At 46.9% G+C, this 15,580-nt stretch overlaps 1 protein-coding gene across 3 annotated transcripts in view; it reads right to left on the minus strand.

The window, feature by feature from the left end:
* The window catches only part of LOC138665255 (zinc finger protein 34-like), a 56,850-nt gene that overhangs the window by 21,450 nt on the left and 19,820 nt on the right, over positions 1-15,580 (minus strand). For all 3 annotated transcript variants that reach the window (XM_069752568.1, XM_069752567.1, XM_069752569.1), the window contains 7 exons: positions 13,784-13,919; positions 11,278-11,469; positions 11,067-11,190; positions 4,396-4,493; positions 4,162-4,311; positions 3,939-4,088; positions 3,750-3,861 (listed from right to left, as the gene is read on the minus strand). In XM_069752568.1, the coding sequence (XP_069608669.1) occupies positions 3,750-3,861; positions 3,939-4,088; positions 4,162-4,311; positions 4,396-4,493; positions 11,067-11,190; positions 11,278-11,469; positions 13,784-13,891 (934 nt within the window). In that variant the 5' untranslated portion in view covers positions 13,892-13,919. The remainder of the gene's footprint in view (positions 1-3,749; positions 3,862-3,938; positions 4,089-4,161; positions 4,312-4,395; positions 4,494-11,066; positions 11,191-11,277; positions 11,470-13,783; positions 13,920-15,580) is intronic.

The raw sequence follows: 15,580 nt of genomic DNA on the forward strand, positions 1-15,580 counted from the left end.
TCTGCAGTTTCATCGCTTCCTGATTGATTGTTGGAGATGGGTACTCCTTGAATTATTAGTTTTTATCCAAGAGCTTGGTCCTGGTACTACATTAACGATGTGTCAGTGTCTGTTCTAATTAGAAACAGATTAAAGTGAACTTAGTAGTAATACTGGGCATGCAAGTGAAGAGAAGTATATACCGTATTTTTTGGACTATAAGACACACTTTTTTCAAAAAATGTTTTAGGAAAATGGGGAAGCATCTTATAGTCCCGCTCTAGTTGTGGATGGGGAGGTGAGGGAGCGGCAGCGGGTCACAGAAGGCAGGAGACCGTGGCTGCAGCTAACCCCTGTGCCTGCTGCTAGAAAGACAAATGAATATTCACTGCATGCCATCTATGGGAGTGGAGAGCAGTGAATATTCATTTCTCTTTAATAGCAGACACGTTGTTAGCCACAGCAGCCGGCTTCCTTCGCTACTTAAAGGAATCAATATTCACTGCTCTCCACTCCCATAGGTGTGGAATGCAGTGAATATTCATTCCCTTTAGTAGCGGGCACATGTGAACAGCCCGGCAGCTGCAGAAAGGACAGGAAGCTGCTGCTAACAGCGTGTCTGCTAATAAAGAACAATGAATAGTCACTGCTCTCCACGCACATAGTCCTGGAGTGGGAAGCAGTGAGTATTCTGGCAGCAGTCCTCGGCTTGTAAGCAGCACATGACATCCCTGCCATATGCTGCCTACAAACATAAAGCAGCTGCTGGCATCGGAACAACACGTTGCGAGGGAGGATAATGGTTTATGTTTTTTTTTAATGTTTTTCTGATATGGGCCATGCACATGACGATAGGGATGAGGGGGCCATGCATACCAGGATGGGGATGGGCACCATGGATACCAGGAAAGGGATGAGGAGGCCATGCATACTAGGGTATAAATGAGGGGGCCCATGCATACCAGGGTAGAGATGAGGGGGCCATGCACACCAGGGTAGAGATGAGGGGACCATGCATACCAGGGTAGAGATGAGGGGGCCATACAAACCAGGGTAGAGATGAAGGGACCATGCATACCAGGGTAGAGATGAGGGGGCCATGCAAACCAGGGTAGAGATGAAGGGACCATGCATACCAGGGTAGAGATGAGGGGGCCATGCATACCAGGGTAGAGATGAAGGGACCATGCATACCAGGGTAGAGATGAGGGGGCCATGCATACCAGGGTAGAGATGAAGGGGCCATGCATACATGAGCGGGTAATGCATATCAGGGTAGAGATGAGGGGGCCATGTATACCAGGGTAGGGATGAGGGGACCATATATACCAGGACAGAAGATATTAGTACATAATTTACCTCTTTTTTGCTTCAATTTTTTTTCTAATTTCCTCCTCTAAAACCTAGGTGCGTCTTATGGTCCAGTGCATGTTATAATCCGAAAAATACGGGTAAGCCCTATTTCTAGAAGTTAGAAAGTTAATGAGATTCTCGTGCTCTGGGGTGGCCTGTGGATGGGGCTCCATGTGGTGCTCTGCTTACATATGCATCTGTATGGGCTTATGACAGTTCACTGACCCTTCACTGGTCACTGACAGATTTCATCAACAAAGGTATCATTTTAATCAGTATAACAGCGCCAATCTGACACTGTCTGTAGTTTACTTAGCAAAATCCTGCTGTCAGGCTTGCTTTAAACCAGAGAGAGTTATGTTGCACAAAAGGATTAATAAATAACATTTCCCACATGTGTACTTTACATGAGCACAATTTTTGAAACATTATTTTTTTTTTGTTAGAAAGTTAGAAGGCTTAAAAAGTTGACCAGCGATTTCTAATTTCTACAACAAAATTTAGAAAACCATTTTTTTAGGGACCACATCACATTTGAAGTCACTTTGAGGGTGAGGGGCCTATATAACAGAAAATACCCAAAAGTGACACCATTCTAAAAATGCACCCCTCAAGGTGTTCAAAACCACATGCAATAAGTTTATTAACCCTTGCTTCACTAAAATTAAAGCAACGTGGAAGGAAAAAATGAAAATGTAATTTTCCCACAAAAATGTTACTTTAGCCTCAAAGTTTGCATTTTTACAAGGTTAACAAGAGAAAATGAATGACATTTGCTGTGTAATTTCTCCTGAGTACACACATACCACATATGTGGTGAAGAACTACTGTTTTGGCGCGCGGCAGGGCTCAGAAGGGAAGGATTTTTGGAACACCAAAAAATTGTCTGGAATAGATAGCGGACACCATGTCATGTTTGCAGTAGAGCCCCTGACGTGCCTAAACAATGGAAACCACCCACAAGTGACCCAAGTTTGTGTGGTGAGCACCTTGAACATTTGCAAATTGTCAATCTGCCATTGTAGTATCCATACATTGTAACCAGGTTGTGCTTCTGGAGACATGGACCTCATAAATTAAGCAGGCTCTCATCCCTACAGAAATACCAAAAGTGAATGCTAACTGCAGTTTAGGCACAATGTGCGGCTCAGAACAGAGGGGGCATTTGGATTTGGGAGCGCATAATTCTCTGGATCTCTTTTGGGTGTGGAAAACTATTTCGTTTATCCAGAGCCTTTGTACTACCAGTAACGTGGAAGCCCCTATTTGTTTATTGACAGATAACGGATCTGAGTGGGGACTTTTTTTGTGGACTGCTTTTATTGGGAACATTTGACATAACCATTGGGATCACATTTATCCTGCGCTCTACGCTAAGCACTTATATCGGGGTTTCCATCTAAATCTCCAAATGATGTGATTCAGATGAAATCCACGAGGGATCCATTCACTAAAATTAGGCAGAAAAGTTACTCTGGACTCCGTCTGGCCTCCGTTCAGCGGTGTCTTTCTTTTCATAAGTACACAAAACTGTGGAGGACCACGCATTTAAGCTAGCCTAAAAAGATGTACACCACCGGATCACGGGTCAGATGGCATCCACAGCACCTCCATCTGCCTCATTATAGGGAATATTCCCGCTTGGGGTTTCGTCTAAATCATGTATTTCAGAGATTTACACAAATCCCGGTGTAAGGGCTCAGCGTAGAGCGCAGAATAAATGTGAGCCAAGCCTTACTATGATCTTTGGGAGTCAGAATGAACAAATCAACAAAGTTAAGATTTATTTTTTACACTGTTCTTCGTGCGGTATAAGTGACTAAGCAACTTTATTCTTCAGGTTGGATGATTTTTAAAAGGAGTCTGTCAGCACAGAATGACATGTCAAATCAAGTACAGATGCTTGGTGCACACTTAGTGGGGCCAAACATTTAAGTGCAACCTTCCCACCTACTAGTTTTCCATCTATCACCACCAACTTTTCTTGCTTGACGGACAGATCTGTTTTTTAGCTATCCAAAAAAGGACGGAGATAAACAGAAAATAAGTAGGTGGGAAGGTGCACTTACCGTAAATGTTTGACCACACAAAGAGGGCACTGACCACCTGTACTTGGTTTCAACAGTTATTCTGTGATAACAGGCTCTCTTGCAGCAAGCTTAAATATCATTTTACTCCAAGATCCGTGTTTTCCTCGTTCCTCGGGTGATTGTCAGCCTGTTTAGACAGATTGATCAGAGAACGAGCAGTCCTAGGAGCGCTCGTCCATGTTACAAAGCCACTGTAAAATGTATTTATTATCATTGTCAATCTCTGATAACACAATTAAGTTCAGATAGAAGACATTAGACTAATGCTGCACAAAAACTGCTCTTATAATAAACTGTAATAGAAATTTGAGGATAGGATTTTCTCACCAGAAATGATAACTACATTAATTTCCTCCTCCTTAATCTGCTGATCACTGCTTAAACAAGCTTGTTCTTCGTCGTCTGAAACGTCAACTTTAATATCAATCAGATCTTCTAGCTGGACAAAAAAAAAAGTTATATACAGGCAATTTTTTATTTTATTTAGAAGATTTAAAATAATTTTTCTGCCTCTACCTGACAAGCCTGTGGATTATTGTCATCTTCCACTGTACTGTCCTGGGAATACAGAGGACTTGGACATCGCTCTGGTGGATCTTTCTTACTTAAAAATGCTTGTTCTTCATCGTCTGAAGCGTAAACTTTAATATGAATCAGATCTTCAATCTGGAGAAAAAAAAAGAGTCATATAATTTTATTTACTGATTTAGAAGATTTTAAATATTTTTTCTGCCTCAACCTGACAAGCCTGTGGATTATTGTCATCTTCCACCGGACAGTCCTGGGAATATAGAGGACTTGGACATCGCTCTGGTGGATTTCTCTTATTTAAACAAGCTTGTTCTTTATCGTCTGAAGTGTCAACTTTAATATGAATCAGATCTTCAATCTAGACAAAAAAAAAGTTATATAAAGCCAATTTAAAATTTTATTTACTGACTTAGAACATTTAAAACCATTTTTCTGCCTCTACCTGACAAGCCTGTGGATTATTCTCATCTTCTACTGGACAGTCCTGGGAATACAGAGGACTGGGACATCTCTCTTGTGGATTTCTATTACTGGATTTATCTGTAGGAGACACAGTGACCAAATTCCCCAGATTTATTGATATTTTTACTACAGTTGCATCAAATTTGTGTCACAATTGCACGTTTCTTAGGATCTTTAACTGCACGTGTCAATTTAGAAATGTGTGAGATTTGAAAAATAGGGATTTTTGTGTGTACTCACCGTAAAATCCTTTTCTCCGAGCCACTCATTGGGGTACACAGGACCATGGGTGTTACGCTGCTGTCACTAGGAGGCTGACACTAAGCTGAGACAAAAAAAGGTTAGCTCCTCCCCTGCAGTATACACCCTCATGCTGGCTTCCAGAGACCCAGTTCAGTGCAAAAGCAGTAGAATAATAACAACAAAATATCAAGTAACATTAGAGTATAACATGTCAACAAAACAGTCAAAAACTAAGAAAGGTAACGAGCCGTAAGGCTACCAGGGTGGGTGCTGTGTCCCCCAATGAGTGGCTCGGAGAAAAGGATTTTACGGTGAGTACACACAAAAATCCCTATTTCTCCTTCGCCACATTGGGGGACACAGGACCATGGGACGTCCCAAAGCAGTCCCTGGGAGGGAAACAATACAACCAAATAACTCCGTGTACCATCTGACTACAAATGCGCAACGGCCGCTTGCAGAATACGTCTGCCAAGGGCCGCGTCCGCAGAGGAGTGAATGTGAACATTGTAGTGCTTTGTGAAAGTATGCAGGCTGGACCACGTAGCAGCCTTGCACACCTGCTCCGCTGTAGCCTGGTGCCGGATGGCCTAGGACGCACCCATCGACCGAGTGGAGTGTGCTCTAATCCCCGCTGGGATAGGACTACCCCTGACCCGATAGGATTCCTGGATAGCAGATCGAATCCATCTGGCTATCGTGGCTTTAGAGGCAGCCAAACCCTTTCTGTGACCCTCTGGGAGCACGAAAAGGGCGTCCGATTTTCTGAAATGAGCCGTTCTGGAAATGTACCTCCTAAGAGCCCGTACCACGTCCAGGGTATGAAGGGCTTTTTCAACTCTGTGTTTTGGCTGCGGGCAAAAAGAGGGAAGAATGATGTCCTCGTTAAGGTGAAAAGATGATACCATCTTAGGAAGAAAGGCCGGAGAAGGGCGTAGGACTACCTTGTCCTGATGGAAGGCAAGAAAAGGAGCCCGACAGGATAAAGCGGCCAATTCTGAGACCCGTCTGATAGACGTTACGGCTACGAGGAAGGCAACCTTCCAGGAGAGGACAGAAAGCGGAACGTCCTGAAGGGGTTCAAATGGAGGTTCCTGAAGAACCCCCAGGACCAAGTTGAGATCCCAGGTCGCTAACGGCATTCTGTAGGGGGGTACCACATGGGAGACCCCCTGAATGAAAGTCTTGACCTGAAGGTTGGCAGCGATCCTGCGTTGAAACAACACGGATAACGCTGAGATCTGACCTTTGAGGGAACTCAGTGCCAAGCCGGAATCCAACCCGGACTGAAGGAAATCCAAGATGCAAGGGATTGAGAAGACTAGCGGAGGGTGACCTCGGAGCCTGCACCATGAGAAGAAGGTCTTCCAGGCGCAGTGGTAAATGGAAGCGGAAGACGCCTTGCGAGCGCTTAGCATGGTGGGAATGACCTGCTGAGAGAAACCAGCTCGAGTTAGAATCCAGGTTTCAACAGCCACGCCGTTAAACGTAGGGCCCCTGAGCTCTGGTGGCAGATCGGTCCTTGGCGAAGCAGGTCTGGGCGGTCTGGTAACCGCCAGGGGACGTCGGCTACGAGCTGAACGAGCTCCGCGTACCAAGCGCGACGTGGCCAATCTGGGGAGACCAGAATGACCGGAACTCCCTCCATCTTGATCTTTCGGATCACCTTCGGCAGTAAGGGAAGTGGAGGAAACACATATGGGAGTTGAAACTGATTCCAAGGGAATATCAGCGCGTCCACTCCGATGGCCTGAGGATCCCGAGAACGCGCAATGAAGTTGTGGACCTTGGCGTTCAATCTGGACGCCATCAGATCCACGTCCGGGGTCCCCCAGCGAAGGCAGATCTGTCGAAAAACCTCTGGATGGAGTTCCCACTCCCCCGAGGCAAGGCCCTGGCGGCTCAGAAAGTCCGCCGCCCAGTTTTCGACTCCCGGAATGTGCACCGCGGAAATGGTGGAATGGTTGGTTTCGGCCCAACGAAGAATGTGGGAGAGCTCCTGCATCGCCGCCCTGCTGCGGGTACCCCCCTGGTGGTTGATGTAAGCCACCGCTGTGACGTTGTCCGATTGGACTAGTATCGGGTGACCCGCAAGCAGGGCGTGAAAGCGACTCAGAGCAAGCCTGATCGCACGAATCTCCAGAATGTTGATAGGGAGCCTCGACTCCCGAACAGTCCAACGGCCCTGGGCAGAGTGGTGAAGAAGCACCGCACCCCAGCCGAGGAGACTGGCGTCGGTAGTTAGCACTAACCAGCGGATCGGGAGAAAGGACTTCCCCTGGAGAAGAGATGTACCCAGGGTCCACCATACAAGAGATTGTCTGACCCGCGGAGACAACGGGCAAGGACGGTCGAGAGATGAGAGACTCCTGTCCCAATTGTCCAGCAGAGCCTGCTGCAAGGGACGGAGATGGAGTTGAGCGAAAGGCACCGCTTCGATTGCTGCGACCATTTTGCCCAGGATCTTCATAGCGAACCGAATGGGTCGCGGGCGAGGATGGCAGAGAGTCCGGGCTCCTTGCTGAAGCGCTTGGGCCTTGGACCGAGGAAGCAAGACTAGACCCCTTGAAGTGTCCAGGATCATTCCCAGAAAGGAGATGCGTCGGGCAGGAACGGGAGAGGACTTGCTCAAGTTGATCAACCAGCCCAGGCGTGAAAGGAAATCCAAGGTAATGTGGACGCTTGCCTCGCAGGCCTGCTAAGACGGACCCTTTATGAGGAGGTCGTCCAAGTAAGGTAAGACGACTACTCCTCGTGAATGAAGAATGGCCATGACGGCCGCCATGACCTTTGTGAATACCCTGGGTGCCGTGGCAAGACCGAAGGGTAAGGCCGTGAACTGGAAATGGTCCTCTAGAACGGCAAAGCGGAGGAACCTTTGATGTGGCGGGAATATTGGAATGTGAAGATAGGCATCCTTGATGTCTATCGATGCCAAGAATTCCCCTCTTTCCATCGAGGAGATGACCGACCTGAGCGATTCCATCCTGAAGTGTCGTACTTTTACGCACTTGTTCAGGAGCTTCAGATCCAAAATGGGGCGCACTTTCCCGTCCTTCTTTGGTACGACGAAGAGGTTTGAGTAGAAACCTTTGAACTTCTCGTGTTCCGGAACCGGAACAATGACCCCGCTCTGGCGGAGGGAGTGAATGGCGCAAAGGAGAGCGCGAGACTGAGCTCCCGAACTGGGGAGATGAGAGGGAAAAAACCGAGTTGGAGGGGGAGCGGAGAACTCTATTTTGTAGCCAGACGACACCAGATCCCTGACCCATTCGTCGTGAACGATGGAGAGCCAGGCTTGCTGAAAAAGAAGTAGGCGTCCGCCTACTCTGGTGGTATCGACTGGCGCCGTTCCCGAGTCATTGAGAAGGAAATCTGGGAGGTCTAGAACCTCTGGTCCTGGGCTGCCTAGGCTTTCTTCTCCAGGACGGATTCGGCCTGAAAGAGGGACGAGCGTCTCTGTCTGAGCGAGCGGATCGGTCCGATCTGGAGAAACCGGCAGGATTGGAGCAGGCTGGGCTGGTACGAAAGGGCCGAAAACGAAAATATGGCTGGCACTGGAAGGCCGCCTTGGGCCTCTGTTGTGGAAGGAACTTGCTCTTTCCCCCTGTAGCATCGGAAATAAGCTGGTCTAACTTTTCACCAAAAAGACGCCCGCTCTGAAAAGGGAGAGAAATCAGAGATTTTTTAGAGGAGGAATCTGCGCGCCACTCTCTGAGCCAAATAGCCCTTCGGATAGTGATGGCGTTTGAGGCCGCCGAGGCTGCGCAATTCGCTGCATCGAGAGATGCGTACATCACGTAATCACCAGCCATGGCAATCTGTTTAGCAAGGTCCACCATTTCAGCCGGGAGATCCTGTTCATGAATGGATTTCGCTAGAGCATCCGCCCAGGAAACCATTGCCTTGGCCACCCAAGCCGCGGCGAAGGAGGGAGATAGGGAAGAGCCTGAGGCTTCGTACACTGAGCGAGCTAGGGAATCTAGCTGGCGTTCAGTGGGACTCTTAATCGTAGCGCCCTCCGGAACAGATAGGAGCGTTTTGGAAGCAAGGCGCGAAACCGGAGGATCTACTAGTGGGGGATCCGTCCAGTCTTTCACGAGATCTGCTGAAAAAGGATACTTCGATACCAGGTCCTTTTTTCCCGTGAAACGCTTATCCGGACGCTCCCTGTGTCGCCTGACTATCTCAAGAAAATCTGGGTGAGAGGCGAAAGTCTTATGAGAACGTTTGGTTCTGGTAAAGGAGACTGCGTGGTCCGGAGCAGCATTAGAGTCATCGTCCACTTTAAGTGCGTGATTGACTGCTACAATGAGGGAGTCAACCGTAGATCTAAACTCCGGAGCCTCTGGGTCTAAGGATACATCAGACTCATATTCAGAGTCATGAACGCTGCGAGCCCCCAAAGAGGGTGAGCGAGAGGTGGAGCTGCCAGAAGCTGAGTGGCGAGGTGAGCGCTCAGGAGAGGTAGTGCGGATCCGTTTTCTGGATGACCGTGCCTCTTTCCAGAGAGAGCGGCCCCTGCTGGCTGACGATTCCCCTGATACGGAGGGATCTCTTAACACCTGTAACGGATTGCCCCGTTCCCCAGGAGGGTTCTGAATGGATTTGATGGCATTGGCTAAAAAGTCCATGGACTGTGAAAGCGACGCGACCCACGCGGGGGGACTAGGTACACCGGAGTCGGTGGCGGTGGAGGGCTCCTGGGCACATGGGGCATCGCAGGCTGAGCAGAGGGGGGAGCTCTGAGGCCGAGGAAGTGGAGCCTGGCAGGTGGTACACCCAGAAAAAAAGGTAGTATGCACCTTAGAAGACTTTTTAGACTTTGACTGGGACATGGTGTACCCTAATGTAAGACCAGGGTCTAAATCTAAGGAAGCGAGGGCGGCGCTGCAGGGGAGAACCTGACGTGGTCTCCTTACCCGAGGTCCTGTGTCCCGCAGAGAGAGAGAGGAGAGGCGGCGGCGGTGCTGGAGACAGACGGAGAAAACGCTGCACGTGCGGCTGGAGAGCAGGAGCTTGCGGCGTGCAGAGGAACGATCCAAGATGGCCGCCGAGAGTGGGGAGAGGAGATCTCGCAGAGAGCGAGAAGCGCCAGGACCAAGGGGAGGCGCCGTATAATGACGTGTAATAGGGTGCGGAGCCTATCGGGATGCGGCCTGTGCTAGGCCGAAGCCGGGGACTAAATTTTCGGCTTCGGCCCGGTGCGCGGCCGCTGATGGCCGGAATATAAGAGGCCCAGAAAAAAAGTGTGCCATCCTAAGAAAGAGAGCCCTCCGGACCGCAGAGCCGGCGACCCCCCCCCCCCTCCCCGAGACACAAGGGGCCTGAGGTGATGAGGTGAGGAGTGCCTGGGGTGAAAGACAGGGACGGTGCAGGGGTTGGGAAGCCTCCATCCACCGACCCCAGGAGGGGGGTGGAGAGGAACCGTCCACCACCTGTATCAGTCGCATAAAAAGTGGTGATGCAGTGTGGGCTGCACGGACGCCATGGGTAATAGTGCCTCTGTACAGCCGAGGGTGAAACCTGGTGGACAGGGCAGATGTCCGGCAATAAAAGGCCTGGCTGCAGAGGAGGATACTGGAGGTAAAACACCAGTGCTCGTCTGTACTTAGAGGGGAGATCGGTGCCCGGGAAAGGGCCCGTCGCCCAAAAGGGTTAGCTCAGGCAGTGGCTCCCACGTCGCAGGAGAGGATACGGAGAGGTGAAACTCCCGTGCTCGCCTGTTGTTGGTTCGGGGGAGATCGGAACATGAAAGAATCCGTCGCCCCCTTCGTCCGGAATAGAAAGATTAAAAATCAGTGTGCCTCCTACGGACACTAAGCTTGAACTGGGTCTCTGGAAGCCAGCATGAGGGTGTATACTGCAGGGGAGGAGCTAACCTTTTTTTGTCTCAGCTTAGAGTCAGCCTCCTAGTGACAGCAGCATAACACCCATGGTCCGGTGTCCCCCAATGTGGCGAGGGAGAAAATAGTCTAGTGCTTAAACAATACAACACTGATGGAAAAGAAAGTATATATAAAAAAGGGCATTTTGGATGTTTTGGGTTGTCATTCTGATTTCAAAAGAGAAAACACAGTAGTTTGACTATAAATGGTTTCACCCGTCCACTAAAAATGAGTGGAGAAAAAGTTTTGGTATTATCATTCGTATTCTCTGAAAGAAGGCCAAGAAAGCAAAAATTCTGCCGGGGTATGTAAATTTTTGATCACAACTGTAAAATGATTTTTGCCTAAGAGGTGAAAATGTGTTTGCATTTTCGTTTATAAATTTGTCCCAAATCTCACCAACCACCTTACAATTTACAGTACTCTCGGCCTTAATAAATAGGATCCATTGTGTGTAAGTCATAAATCAAATCAAATGAAAATTGCTTTCTCCATTCAATTAATGTAAGTCTCCTCCTACCTGGTAAAGGGGGAGACTCATGGTTCTCCATCATGACGTCCTTGTACAGATTCTTGTGTCCTTCTATATACTCCCACTCCTCCATGGAGAAATGGACAGTGACATCCTGACTCCTTATAGGAACCTGACACATACAATGATACAGTCATCATCCAGACACATCATCCCTTGTGTTACCGTATAATGCCTCAGTATTCCCAGCAGCGCTCACCTCTCCAGTCAGCAGCTCAATCATCTTGTTGGTGAGGTCCAGGATCTTCTGATCATTGTATCTCTCAGGTATCAGTGAGTGAGGTGGAGGCTCCATGATGGGGCTGTGGCTCCTGCTCCATCCTTCTGACACATGGAGGCATCTTCTAGTAATCACATGCTCACTAGATGTCTTTTTTACTAATCTATAATCCTAAATATGTAGACAGCATGTAAGTATTCCTGTATACACGTCCAAAATTTTAGCAAGGTCTAGTAAACACATTCAAAATTTAGGAGCCAGCAATGGTAACACACTGTTGCTCAGTAGCCATAGCAGCTGCCCTGTATCCCCAGGGGCATTCTTTTGGTAATAGGTTGGCACATAAGTTCGGGATGTGCTGCGGTCCATCTATAAGCCATGTGAGCTGTAGTACTGAAATCTAATAGCACAGTACAGAATGACAGGTCACCCAGGTAATGAAGTTTGAAGTGCAAACATGGCAGTGATTAAAAGTTTACTCCCATCTTCATAAATTGGTATTGTGGGATAGTGCTTGTAAATATAAGCCAATTTATTGGTGATAGAAATTGTCAGTTGATCCTGAGATATTAAATTAACACTTTACTTTTGATTGCAGTTCATCGCCTTGGAGACCGACCACCACAGCTAGACAGCAGAACATGCACAGCACTTACAAGTTCTTCTCCATTTAGCTTGTAAGTACTTTTTTGAAGCCAGGATTGGAGGAGGGCAAAGTTTCCTTCTAATAATTTCCAGTTCAGTGCTTTTAAAGGGAATCTGTCACCATGTTTTTGCTACCCCTCTGAAAGCAGCATGATGTAGGGGCAAAGACTTTGATTTTAATAATGTATCACTTACTTGGCTGCTTGCTGCAGTTTTGATGGAATTACTGTTTTATCTTCTGTTCTATGAATGTTGTGTTCTGTATAACCCCGCCCACACCACTGATTGGCAGCCTTCTACGTACACTGTACATAGGCAGAAAGCTGCCAATCAGTGAAAGAAAAGGGAGAGAGGGTTGTACAGAGGACATGAATATGGAGGATTACATGACATCACGTTTACTAGTACTCTAGTGATAAAATAAAATCACAATATTATCAGAAGAAGTTTATTGAAACTACAGCAAGTATTCCATCATGGAATCAGGGTCTCTGTCTCTATATTATGCTGCTCTCAGAATAGCTGGCAAAATCTGAAGACAAATTCCCCTTAAGCTTTACAGCAGTGGTGGTCGGTCTTCCAGGCAACAAGAAGTAAAAAAATAAAAGTTTTAATACCTAAAGAAAGGCTACACGTTTTAATAAGCAGTAAATGACAAAGGTGCCTGTATTTAGAAACACTATCCAGTAATATCCATCTATTAAGATGGGAATAACCCTCTAAATAGATATTTGTACAAATTCAGCCTAATGGATTGGTTGATGAATAGAGAGATTATGACCATGTGTCAATACTTAACACTTAAGGCCCCTTCACATTAAGCGACGCTGCAGCGATACCGACAACGATCCGGATCGCTGCAGCGTCGCTGTTTGGTCGCTGGAGAGCTGTCACACAGACCGCTCTCCAGCGACCAACGATGCCGGTAACCAGGGTAAACATCGGGTTACTAAGAGCAGGGCCGCGCTTAGTAACCCGATGTTTACCCTGGTTACCATCCTAAAAGTAAAAAAAACAAACACTACATACTTACCTACCGCTGTCTGTCCCCGGTGCTCAGCTGCTCTGCACTCCTCCTGTACTGGCTGTGAGCGTCGGTCAGCCGGAAAGCAGAGCGGTGACGTCATCGCTCTGCTTTCCGGCCGCTGTGCTCACAGCCAGTACAGGAGGAGTGCAGAGCAGCTGAGCACCGGGGACAGACAGCGGTAGGTAAGTATGTAGTGTTTTTTTTTTTTACTTTTACGCTGGTAACCAGGGTAAACATCGGGTTACTAAGCGCGGCCCTGCGCTTAGTAACCCGATGTTTACCCTGGTTACCAGTGAAGACATCGCTGGATCGGTGTCACACACGCCGATCCAGCGATGTCCGCGGGAGATCCAGCGACGAAATAAAGTTCTGGACTTTCTTCAGCGACCAACGATCTCCCAGCAGGGGCCTGATCGTTGGTCGCTGTCACACATAACGATTTCCTTAACGATATCGTTGCTACGTCACAAAAAGCAACGATATCGTTAACAATATCATTATGTGTGAAGGTACCTTAACAACTGATTTAAGGTGCAATCAAGTAGGCCACCATCATTGTTAGTAGAGGAACACAGAGCAGTGTCAAATATCACTGTTAGGTTTCTCTACTGCACAAGGTTGGTCTTGTGACCGATTCTGCCTGGAGAGATGGAGCTTGATGCTTTCAGCGGCCTGTTTGTCTGGACTTATTTTACAGTTTTGAAGACAAGGCTTCGTCCAGACCTGCTATACCGATTTTGAAAATACATTTCTGTTATGTCTCGGTTTTTTTTAAAAGTGACGTCACATGACATAATTTACAGATCCCCTCACCTCTCCAGTCAGCAGGTAGATGATCTCTAGGGTGAGGGTTAGGATCTTCTGTGCCACGTCTCTTCTGCCTTTGTACATCCCACAGGGTTCAGTTATAGAAAGAACCATTGTTTCATAGAAGACGTTCTTAAAGAGACTGCAACAGAAATTAAAATGATCCAAAATCTCTGGTAAAAAGAATGCATTTTTTAAAGGGGCTTTCCCAACGGTGACATTTAAGACATATCTACACAATATGCTATAAATGACTGATCCACAAAGATTACACCCAACACATATGAGCATAAATAACTGATAGATGCCAGTTTCTTCCCATCTCTGGAGGACAAAACGTATCTTTAGTGCTCATTTTTTTCCTTAAGGGCTCATACTCATTTGCGTGAAAAACAGACGCGTGCAATCTAATTAAAAATAATTGGATTGTATTTTGACCAATGTTAAGCTTTGAGTCCCGATTTTATTCTTAGCTCAGATTGGACTTTTAAAAAAAAAAAAAAAATCACAATATCCTGCGATTTGCTGCGTATGTCGGACGTGACTCGCCAATGCAAGTCAATGGGCGCAAGAAGAAAAAAAACGCACAGCACAGGGACAATGCGAGTGCCGTCCGATTTTTAGTAACCAATGTCCTAGAAAACCCGACATTTCATCAGCCAATTACAGTAAATTCACTGTGTGACCTGTCAGAATAGAAGAGATAGAATAGATATACAGTTGTGGCCAAAAGTATTGACACCCCTGCAATTCTGTCAGATAATACTGTTTCTTCCTGAAAATGATTGCAATCACAAATTCTTTGGTATTATTATCTTCATTTAATTTGTCGTAAATGAAAAAACACAAAAGAGAATGAAGCAAAAAGCAAAACATTGATCATTTCACACAAAACTTCAAAAATGGGCCATACAAAAGTATTGGCACCCTCAGCCTAATACTTGGTTGCACAACCTTTAGCCAAAATAACTGCGACCAACCACTTCCGGTAACCATCAATGAGTTTCTTACAATGCTCTGCTGGAATTTTAGACCATTCTTTTTTGGCAAACTGCTCCAGGTCCCTGATATTTGAAGGGTGCCTTCTCCAAACTGCCATTTTTAGATCTCTCCACAGGTTTTCTATGAGATTCAGGTCTGGACTCATTGCTGGCCACCTTAGAAGTCTCCTGTACTTTCTCTCAAACCATTTTCTATTGCTTTTTGAAGTGTGTTTTGGGTCATTGTCCTGCTGGAAGACCCATGACCTCTGAGGGAGACCCAGCTTTATCACACTGGGCCCTACATTATGCTGCAAAATTTGTTGGTTGGTAGTCTTCAGACTTCATAAAGCCATGCACACGGTCAAGCAGTCCAGTGCCAGAGGCAGCAAAGCAACCCCAAAACATCAGGGAACCTCCACTATGTTTGACTGTAGGGACCGTGTTCTTTTCTTTGAATGAATCTTTTTGTCTCCTGTAAACTCTATGTTGATGCCTTTGCCCAAAAAGCTCTACTTTTGTCTCATCTGACCAGAGAACATTCTTCCAAAACATTTTAGGCTTTTTCAGGTAAGTTTTGGCAAACTCCAGCCTGGCTTTTTTATGTCTCGGGGTAAGAAGTGGGGTCTTCCTGGGTCTCCTACCATACAGTCCCTTTTCATTCGGACGCCGACAGATAGTACGGGTTGACACTGTTGTACCCTCGGACTGCAGGGCAGCTTGAACTTGTTTGGATGTTAGTCGAGGTTCTTTAGCCAACATCTGCACAATCTTGCGTTGAAATCTCTTGTCAATTTTTTTTTTCCGTTCACATCTAGGGAGG

The sequence above is a fragment of the Ranitomeya imitator genome, chromosome 2 (genome assembly GCF_032444005.1).
Source record: "Ranitomeya imitator isolate aRanImi1 chromosome 2, aRanImi1.pri, whole genome shotgun sequence".
Lineage (NCBI taxonomy): Eukaryota > Metazoa > Chordata > Amphibia > Anura > Dendrobatidae > Ranitomeya > Ranitomeya imitator.